The 11,214-nt window shown below is 38.2% G+C and overlaps 1 protein-coding gene across 1 annotated transcript in view; it reads left to right on the forward strand.

Moving 5' to 3' along the window:
- The window catches only part of SYTL2 (synaptotagmin like 2), a 77,220-nt gene extending 66,710 nt beyond the window's left edge, over positions 1-10,510 (forward strand). Inside the window, 6 exon segments of the mRNA XM_082410108.1 lie at positions 311-413; positions 2,433-2,603; positions 4,613-4,691; positions 6,409-6,508; positions 8,227-8,432; positions 9,269-10,510. Of these exon segments, the coding sequence (XP_082266234.1) occupies positions 311-413; positions 2,433-2,603; positions 4,613-4,691; positions 6,409-6,508; positions 8,227-8,432; positions 9,269-9,414 (805 nt within the window). The 3' untranslated portion in view covers positions 9,415-10,510.
- The last annotated feature ends 704 nt before the right edge of the window (positions 10,511-11,214 follow it).

Consider the following 11,214-nt stretch of genomic DNA (forward strand, 5'->3'; position numbering starts at 1 on the left):
AATAGAATTAAGCATCACGTTAGAGGTCTGTCATCTTCCCCTTGCCCCACATTAGTTAAGGTCAAAGGAAGAAAGGAATTCAGGAAATATCCCTTAAAAATCTTCAAAACAATATCAAGTTATCAATTCCACTGAAATCACTTTAAAAGCTTAAGTGTGAAGGTGTTGGTGAGAGCATTTATTACATACTGCTTTTCCTAGTGTCATGAAATAATTATTTCTATCAATTTCCAAGGCATTTTAAAAAGTGGAGGTAGACACATCACTTTTATTTTCTCTAACCTTCTTGTCTGTTCAATTCTCTTTTTAGATATGTAAAGACTTATCTGTTACCAGACAAGGGCAAAATGGGCAAGAAGAAAACGCTTGTAGCGAAGAAAACGTTGAATCCTGTGTATAATGAGATACTGCGGGTATCTATGACCTCTCTATCTAGGAAAATCCTAAATGGTTACCTATGCATTTAAAAGTCCATGTCATCTTGGGTAGTATCTCTACAGAGGAAGTCAGTCACCACGAGAGAAGGAAATGAATAACCATTTTCTGAGAATCTGCTTTGTATGAGATGATACACCATGACTGTTGTATGCATTATCTCATGCATGCCCTCCATACCCTGCTAGGGGGATAGTATTATATGCGTCTCACAGATCAGGCAAATGAAGCTTAGAGAAATAAAGGAACTTGCTCAAGGATACACAGCTGATAAAGTTGAGCATTGCCGCCAAAACAATCTTATAAAAACCTAATTCTGATCATGTTATTTCTTTGCTTAAAATATTTGAGGATTCCCATTATCCTTAGGGTCAAGTACACCCATCTTAACACACACATCACTCCCTTGATAACCTGAGCTCCAGTCTCATCATTCCACTTTCATAGTCTTTCTTCAGGTCACCCTGATTCCTTTCTGTTCTTTTGGAGGAACTACATTTTCTCACACTGCTGGGACTTTCTGTTCCTTCAGACTGGGATATTCTTCCCCACATTCTGTCCATAACTACTTCCCACAGCCTGAAATGCCTCTTCCTATGAGAAGCTGTCCTTAACCCCTAAGTTTCCCTGCTGTCTGCTGCCTCAGTCTCCTTGTTTTACAATAGGCTGTGTTAACATTCAGCACTTTAACTACTGGTTTAATTGTAAGTTCCATGAGGGCAGGGACCAACTCTGTGTTGCTTGTAAACTGCGTACCCTTACACAAATGATTTAACCCATCTGCACTTCAGATCTGCAAAAGGGAGATAAGAATAGTACCTACCGACCAATATGTATGAAGTAATTGGTATGCATTAGACACTTAGTAAATGCTGACTCTTAGCACAGTGTCTGGTATAGGTACTTAAAAAATGTTTAGAGATGGAAGGATAGATGGATGGATAGATGAATGAAGAATATACCTGGCTCAAATGCCCATATTCCTTTTTCCTTCAAACTTTATTATGCTGCCTTAGTCATGAGTAACAGATTATTTAAAACTACAAATATGAGAAGTATTATTCATTCCCTCTTTCTGAAAATTCTGTCCAAGTATTTGGTTATCCTCTGAGAAAAGGAGCAGCATTAAATTAACCCTCAGTCATCCATGGGTGAATTTTCTGTAGCAAGTTTTTAATTATGATTTGACTATGATATACCTCAGCACCCTAGCTATTTCTAGGTCAGCTCCTTCAACCCTATACTCAGGAAAAGCCAGCTAGTTTAAATGGTAAACTCAGAGAAAGGCAAGTCTGCTACAACCAAAATGGACAGTCAAGTAGTATATCATAAAGCCAAGTAGAGATTATTTTTAGATTAGAAAGACTATTATCCCTTCCATGATTATATATAATCAAGGATTGACTACATTTTAGATTAAAACTATTAGGATGCCAAAAAAACCAGGTTGATCTTTTCTTGAAAAATAATCTTGTCCTTGCAGGATAATGGTGGGAGAGGTTGTATGTATATGGGACAGGTGATATATGGGAACTCTTCTGTACTTTCAATTTTGTGTGAATCTAGAACTGCTCTAAAAAGTAAAGTCTATTTAAAAAAATACTTTGTCCTTAGGTAGACAACAGACCATTGGATTAAACTTCATTTGTATTTTTAGACTGAATTTGATTTATGTTATATCTAGTTAGAACTAAAAACATCCAGTAAAAATTGAATAATTGGCTTTTGTTTTTAGAGAGCTATTACCGGCTATGATATTTGAGCCATCATTTGCTTTTCCAGAGGGGGAAAGAAAAATGAGCTTTTGTGAAAGATGAATTTGAGCTCTTTGAAACAAGACACTTAGAATAAGATGACTTTGCAATATTCTTGAGACTTGAAACCTAACAGATGAGAAAATCTGATCTACCCAGATGACTTTTTTCTTCATCTCTATGTCATAACTTTGGCATAAAATAATATTATTTACCACTTTAATTTCCTTCTTTGAACTGCAGTATAAAATCGACAGGCAAATCTTAAAGACACAGAAACTGAACCTGTCTGTTTGGCATCGAGATACATTTAAGCGCAATAGTTTTCTAGGGGAAGTGGAACTTGATTTGGAAACTTGGGACTGGGATAACAAACAGAATAAACAATTGAAGTGGTACCCTCTAAAGCGGAAGGTAAGTGCAGAGTTTTTTGTTTGGTTTGTTGGTTGGTTGGTTTGGGGCCTAGGATACAGGAGAGAGCTGCTGTAAAATTGCGTTTTCATTCAGAATGCTTATCCATAGTTTGGGATCATTATGTCTTTTCACTCTGTCCCATATGTTTCTTATGCTCTTTTCTATATTTTCTATTCTTTTTTTTTTTTCTCCTCTCTATTCTTTGGGCTGCTACTTTTTGCTAACCTATCTTTCAGTTCAATAATTTTCTTATCTGCTGTGTCTAATCTGCTGTTACACCCATCTACAGGTCCTCAATTATACTTTTCAGATTTATATTTTCATTTCATTCTTTTTTATAGATTCCATTTCTCTGCTAAAATTCTCCATGTTCACATTATCTTTATGAATTTATTAATCAAAGTTATTTAAAGTGTGTATCTGAAAACTCCAATATCTTAAACATTTGTGAGTCTCTCTTATCTAATTTTTTATCTTAGTTTGGTCATTTGGTCCTTTGTTCTGATATGCCTGTTCATTTTTTATAGCATGCTGGACATTGCATATGAAAAATTCTAGGGATAATTTGAGAGGGTTTACTTTTGCATCTGACACACAGAGTAAGGACACACTGCCTTAATCTAGTCTGGTAATGAACTGACTAGAAGCTGGGGTTCGGCTTTCACATGGTCTGATCTAGTTTTTCTTTGCCCATATTCCTAGGCTGTGGTCTTTCATGGGTTGCAACTGAAAACCTAGGTAGTAGTTCTCAAATTTTAGCATGTATCCAATTCACCTGAAGGACTTATTAAAATATAGATTTCTGGCCCTGTTTCAAGGATTTCTGGTTTGGTAAGATCTGGCCCAAGAATATGCATTTCTAACAAATTCCCAGGCATTGCTGATGCTGCCGGCCTGGAGACCATACTTTGAGAACTACTGGTCTAGAGTATTTTCTGAGACCATCTCTCCTTAGCTGGCCAGTTTTTGCCTCCCCAGAACTGTGAGAGGCCCTGCTCAGCTTCTTAGTCTCTTTCTGCTAGGCTTGTTGTGCTCTCAGTTGGCACTACTCGAAAATCAGCCAATGCCTCAAAGTGGAAAGCAGAGAATGTCAGGCTCCAACATCTTGTCCATTTGAGTCCTGTCTATCGTAATAATTCTTCATCACCTTCAAATAGATTCTTTTAATCCAGTTTTTTTTTATCCTCATCATGAGGGTTGGTGTGATCCCAGCTAGTCCATTGTAGCTGCAAGTGATACATACAATTAATACAAACTATTAAGTATCTACACAGTAAAACAGTTCCACTTAAGAAATGGTCCCAAAATATCACATCAGAATCACCTGAAGCACTTATTTCTAGGTCTACCCAAGACTTGCTAGATGAGAATTCCTCAGAAGTTGTCAAAAGCATCTCATTTTTAACTAACTTCCCTTGTGTTTCTGACATGTAGCCATGTTTTGGAAATAAGGCTCTAAAAGACCAGAATTTGAAAGTAGAACTCTCTCTCTCTTATAATAGATATGTTTTAAAATTATTGTTCAGTCTTTGTTATTCTTACAGGCATCTCCTCATTTGGTCTAAAATAATTAGGTTAATGCAGCTTTGAAAATGTAATATTTGTCCCCCGCCTTGCCCACCCCCACCCTGAATCTTCTTACTCCTTCAAAGAAAGAGAATACAAATAAGTTGTTTTATGTGCTGGCTGAATGACTGACAAAATGTATGTGTTTTTATAAAAACCAAAGCATCCCAGAACACCTCTCCTGTCTCCAAGGAAGCCATTCTGATTTCTCTGAACTAAAGGCCTTGAAATGTTTTCTGGGTACCCCGCAAAGATATGCAATATAGCTTTCTCAGATATAAAAGCAACAGTCTAGCTCTGATGGGGAGGGAAATTTTAATCCAGGGCACTCATGAGTGATACCTAATCTGAGAAATGAGGCAGATATGGTCCTGTAACAGAGCACCAACAAACAGGGTAAATGGTTTGTGTCTCATACCTGCTGACATTCCTTCATTTTCCAGACGGCACCAGTTGCCTTTGAAGCAGAAAACAGAGGTGAAATGAAGTTAGCTCTCCAGTATGTCCCAGAGCCAATGCCTGGTATGTAGTGATTTTCTGTCCAGATTTATATCCTTACCTTATGCCTCCCCTCTTCAAGGATTTCTTTGAGTTCTATGAGTTTTTCAAAGGTGAAGCCCTAAATAAACTTACTAATTTAGTAATCGTATAGACCGAATGAGTCAATCCACAGTTGTAAACTACAAAATTTTCTTTTTTTTTTTTATTGTAAAAACACATAGCATAAAATTTTTCTTAACCATTTTTAAGTGTACCATTAGTAGTGTTAAGTATATTTACAATGTTGTGAAGCAGATCTCTGGACTTTTTCATCTTGTATATCTGAAACTCTATACCCATTAAACCACAGCTTCCAGGTTCCCCTTCCTGGTAACCACTATTCTATTTTCTGTTTCTATGAGAAAAATTCTCATTTTTTTTTTCAGTCCAGCTTACAGCCCTTGTTTTAACTTTTACCTCACTCTCCCAAAAGTTTGTATCTGCACAGCGTGAATGGCCTTTCCTGTATAGTGCTGTGATACAAATGGAACTGGTGTGTTTTTTTCCCCCATAGGTGGGAATTGGGAGAATTCATATGAAGCCCCTAAGAAATTAGAGCTCATTTGTCCTCTATGCTCAAGGTCTCATTAGGGGAGAAAGCTTTTTCTTCAAAATTTTTAATTGCATCCTTGATGTTAGGGCCTCAGTTTCCAGCACAGTTAAGGAGCAAGAGACTGTCAGGAAATGAGTGCTAACCCCCCTCTCATTTCCCACACAGTTCCCCAAGTTGTCCTCCTTAAGAATCTATATGAATGTTAGGACTGAAATCAGGGGTTGCAAACTCAGGTGCTTTCAGTAGCCTATCCAAGTCTTAGATGAAGTCCCATCTCCTCCCTAAAACTTTTCCTGAATGTTTTTACTTCACTGATCACATCATCTTCTAGAACATTACAGTAATAACTTTGCATTTCATTCTTATATTACATTTTTATAGTTTTTATTGTGTTTCTCTCTCTAGCTTAACTGTAAACATCTCCCAAGGACATAGATTTCCTGTATTCCTTGTATGTCCAATGACATTCCTAGCATAGGGCTGAGCACATAATAGATGCCCATTAAATACTGGTTGGTTGACTGATTAGGTCCACCTATCCAGAAATATACGGTAGTATTCCTCCATCCATGTGCACCCAACCTAGACAACAACTTCAGACTAAGCCAACTTCTCAGTAATTCCCTGTCTGTAATACTGGCTCTTATGTGTGTCTATACAATAGTCCTATAAAATTTGTAACTCCTTCTAACAAGAAGAGTGACTGTACCTTAACCAGTACCTGTTTAGGTTACTCTATACTCAAATATGTTTAAAATGCCTCCTATCAGCACCAATTGATATTGGTAATAATATTTGAAAGGTATATGCATTTCACTGAGTAGTTTTGAATATAACTGTAAATGGATGATTTACATACCTAATATCTATAATTGATCTCATTGAGTCAAGCAAAACCCAAAAAGAATGATGTAATACTCTGTACTTGGAATCAATTAAATTATTTTCATAGAGCTATCTGAGCTCAGTATAGCCAGACTATGAAAGATATAGTTAAGAATAGATACAATCAACTAGGATCATATGATCAAGCACTAGCTAGCGTCACTATGTCAGACCATTTTTAGGTTGGCATCTTTGGATGCAGTACTGCCAAGAGAGGAGTGGCAGTGGAATTTCATTTTTTCTCTCTCTTTTCTGTTACAGGTAAAAAGCTTCCTACAACTGGAGAAGTGCACATCTGGGTGAAGGAATGCCTTGATCTACCACTGCTAAGGGGCAGCCATCTAAATTCTTTTGTTAAATGGTAACAGCATTGATAACTCTCCTCCCTCAGTTCTACAATAGCCTGGCCTTTGCTGCTTGGTTTTACTTTTCTGTATCTGTGATGCTGAAAGTCATCATTCGTGGTATAAATGAAATAACTTGAGACAATGGCGACTTGAGCTAGAGGGATCTTTGACATGAACCCCCTCCAAGGCTTCATTTAGTTTTTTGCTTTTTGGTTTTTTTTAAATAAATTTATTTATTTATTTATTTATTTTTGGCTGCATTGGGTCTTAGCTGCTACGTGCGGGCTTTCTCTAGTTGTGGCGAGCGGGGGGCTACTCTTCGTTGTGGTGCACGGGCTTCTCATTGCCGTGGCTTCTCTTGTTGCGGAGCGCGGGCTCTAGGCGCACGGACCTCAGTAGTTGTGGCACGCAGGCTCAGTAGTTGTGGCTTGCAGGCTCTAGAACACAGGCTCAGTAGTTGTGGTGCACGGGCTTAGTTGTTCCGCAGCATGTGGGATCTTCCCGGACCAGGGATTGAACCTGTGTCCTGTGTCCCCTGCATTGGCAGGCAATTCTTAACCACTGCACCACCAGGGAAGTACTTCATTTAGTTTTAAAGTCATAAAGATAAGAGGGAATATATACAATAGAAACCAGAGATGACATACTCAGATACACAATGTCTTCTAGGAGGTACATCTGCTGATGAGGACAATATTCAATACTAAAGAGTTTATGAAATGGCTAATGGTGATGCCACACCTCTTGGATCCTTTGTGGAGCATCTGTTTTGTGGCCCATTTGCAAAAGGCCTTTTGCATCAGTCTGTAAATACCTGGGAAGTTATTTGCTAAATAGACCCATATTAATAATTAGCTCATAAGAGCTGAAGACAATTTGGGTTTTTAAGTTGCAGCCTTTTTCTCTGTTGTAATATAAATGCTTGGCATCTAGTAAATAGTAACTAAACAGATATTATTGTGCCATCCTAACTCTCTCTGACTAATTTTATCTGTATATATTCTACCAGAGGACCAGTTGTAGCTATTTAAGTTTATATGACCTTATTTATGATTTTCCCTATACATATTCTTCATAGATGTCAAACTGATGAGTTTTTCAGCTCAGGTCAGTCTCCCATTCCAAGACTAGTCCCGGCCCTTCTTGCCTTCACAAGAGGCATGGTAGGTTAAATTAATTTCAATTATTACCATAAAGTAAATATAAATAATTGCAAATATGTAACATAATTTATTCCCAAAGTCAAATCTAGCAAATTGGAGAGGTTTCTCTTCTTTTTCAGTTCTGTCCAAGGCTGATTTCTTAGGCTATCACAGATAATCAGGAAGAGATTTTAGAGGAATCCTCAAACAATTGCTACATAGTAAACGCTAAGTGCAGGTACTGAACTAAGTTGTTTGCTTAATATGTAATTCTAATATTAACCTTTTGAGGTAGGCATCACCATTCCCATTTTATAGATGAGGAAGCAAGTGTCTAAGAGGTTAAATCAGTTTCCTACACTACACAGCCACTAAGTGGCAGAGTCAGGATTCCAAGAAAGTGTGGTCCACTCTGGTGCAGAGAGTCTTTCCAGCAGGATGCCCCACTATCGCCATCACCATCACCATCTCTCTACACTCTTTTTTTCTTCCATTTCCTCTCGCCAATCCTCAGTAGCTGAAGCACACTGAAAGCATGAGTTTACTGTCTTATTAAAATGCTCTCACAATAATGTTTCCTTTTGTTGTAGTACCATCCTTCCAGATACAAGTAGGAAAAGTCGCCAGAAGACGAGAGCTGTGGGGAAAACCACCAACCCTGTCTTCAACCACACCATGGTGTATGATGGGTTCAGGCCCGAGGACCTGACGGAAGCCTGTGTCGAGCTTACCGTCTGGGACCATTACAAATTAAGCAACCAGTTTTTGGGAGGTCTTCGGATTGGCTTTGGAACAGGTAACATTTGTTACATTTTTAATTCTCCATGAGTCAAATGCTTCTGGAGACACTAGAGATTGGTTGGTTTGTTGTTTTGCTTCTTCCTAATGAAAACAGATATTGTTTCTGTTAAGTATAATGAAATGAATGAGTGAAGGAATGTCAGGCTGTGTGCCAAGGACTCTGGATACAAAGACTAACAGGATGCAATGTCTGTCCATACAGAGCTTAAGTTATTGTGGGGGAAACCAGAAAAGCCTTCATCACTACTCTTTCCTGAAAAAACATTTATGGCCCTTCATGGCTAAAAGTGTGCTTTGCATAATAATAGTAACTAATATTTATGGAGCACTGATCACTGTACTAAGTGCTTTATTTGCACTATTTCATTTAATCCTCACAGCAGTTCTATGAGTTGTTTCTAATGTTATCCCCAGAGAAACTGATGTTCCAAGAAATTAAGAAACAGAGCTAATAAGTGGCAGAGCCAAGATTCAAAATTGAGTCTGTTAGACACTAAAGCCGTAACTGCACTTCCCTAGAGATCACCTACTGTCACTTCCAACCCAATGCTGGAATCCTCCCTACTATCCCCTTATGCACCTGACAGATTCTCATCTACCTTTTATATGAATGTGAAGAGAAATCATTACTCTGAGAGTAATGAGAATAATCCCAGTTGTGGTGGGTCCCATTATTGGATATCTCAGATGGTTAAACAGTTCTTTCTCTGCCCTCCTGGTGATGTTAAAACTCTTCCTAGCTGTCTCCATTGGTGATTATAATTAGAGAATGACTCAGTTTTTCCCAATGAGCTATTCCTTTCTAAATGCAAAGCTTCCCTTTTTTTCCAGGGAAAAGCTATGGTACTGAAGTGGATTGGATGGACTCTACTTCAGAGGAAGTTGCTCTCTGGGAAAAGATGGTAAATTCCCCCAACACTTGGATTGAAGCAACCCTGCCTCTCAGAATGCTGTTGATTGCCAAGATTTCCAAGTGAACCCAAAGTCCACTGGCTCCTCCACTGAAAACTACTAAACAGGTGGAATCTGATCTTAAAAATCTTACTATGTCGACAGAGAGCCTCACCTTCTATCTATTGCCATAACAAATGCTACACAGCATGTTAAAGTCAACCTGCATGTACTTCTTCGGTTACAAAGCCCAAGAGACTTAAATGATAACAAAATATGTAACGTGTTTGTGACTCCAACATTAAAGAAGATGTTTGAGAAAGTTAAGAAAATCAAACCATTGCTGCTGCTTCAAAGAAAAAGCTGCCAAAAATAATTAAATGTGGAGTGTTAATGAACAAAGTTTTCAAATTTGCCATCATGTGTTTCTTTCTTTCTTTTTTTTTTTCATTTTTTGGCCGTGCCACAAGGCTTGTCGGATCTTAATTCCCCGACCAGGGATCGAACCCACACCCCCTGTACTGGAAGCGTGGAGTCTTACCCACTGGACCACCAGGGAAGTCCCACCGCCATGTGTTTCAAACCACAGTTTTGTGCTACAGTTAGGAGGGCCTGCCACTTGATCATTGAAAACCCTTGCATGAACTGAAAAAATGTTGGTTATAGAAGAGTGACTGAAAGATACTCCTACGAGGGGAAAAAAAGGCAGAATATCAGTGATGATAAAGAATTTGTTCATAAGAAAACTATTTACTCTGTAATCTCTATTGAAAATGGAATTCCATGTTAGGGCAATGAGACTATATTTACTGCGTATATTTTTTGCCTTGAGAAACTTTCCCTTTTCCCAGTATTAACGTCCCAAATGTGCTTTGGTGCCACCTGCTGGCCATAGGTGGAATTTAGTTTTGGGCTTAATTTTCTCCTAAGGTAAGTCTCAAGCCTGTATTTTGTAATAGAGTGCCAGTATATAAAACAAAAACCTTGCGTATATGAGATTCTGTTTTTCTTATAACTCTGCTATATGAAAGCAGCATGAGAGTGGTCGCAGACATGCCTTGCAACAAAGTTTTAATTAGAATGAAATTTGTTAAATTATATTGTACTTCCTGTGTCTGTATAATTTTCATAAAGTATTTTGTAAAAACCCTTAGAATAAATTATTATATGATTTAATTGTCAGATTAATCTGACTTCTTGTTTTAAATGAAATACTTTATGTTAAGAACCCTAAAATCTAAATTCCCTAGCAAGGCTAAAGAACTTTTGGGCTAATATTTCTCCAGAGTCTTTACTGCAACTCTGGGCATCATTTCCTCTAAATTGGAAGCTTCAGCTATGTTATTAAGAGTAGAGCTTTTATTTTTAAAAAGTAGTTGAAAAGCTTTGAAGATACATTAACATTTATTCTTAAAGTTTTCCACAAACACATTTTTGGGTCATTTAATACATAAAGCATTACTCCCCCTTAGTACCCCACTAGCTCTCCATTCGCAAAACAAGCCCTGATTTAATACAGCCTGGGGGAAGCCTGGATGGTGAGGGGAGGGTGAGATCTTACAACAGGTATCTAACGAATGTCATTGAAAACATCTGGAGTGCTTGCCTCCCTTCCCCGAAACAGATGCGAGAACCTTCGACCCACTGGCCAGTAAGAGCAACTAACCTAAAACAATGCCCTTCCCTCATTGTCTCTCAAGGTCTTTTAGGAGGGTGGTTAATCTAGCTGTATTTCCTCTTCCTGTTCTGGCTGCAGGGAGGGACAAGATGAGGTGAAAGGAGGCACACCTCCAAGGTCGGCTAGAGCCATAGCAGAAGTGAAAATCCTGTTCCAGCTCCTGCCACTTCATACTACAAGCTACTTTCTCAGCCCTTTTTCCAGTTAC

The sequence above is a fragment of the Balaenoptera physalus genome (genome assembly GCF_965194825.1).
Source record: "Balaenoptera physalus genome assembly, chromosome: 10".
Lineage (NCBI taxonomy): Eukaryota > Metazoa > Chordata > Mammalia > Artiodactyla > Balaenopteridae > Balaenoptera > Balaenoptera physalus.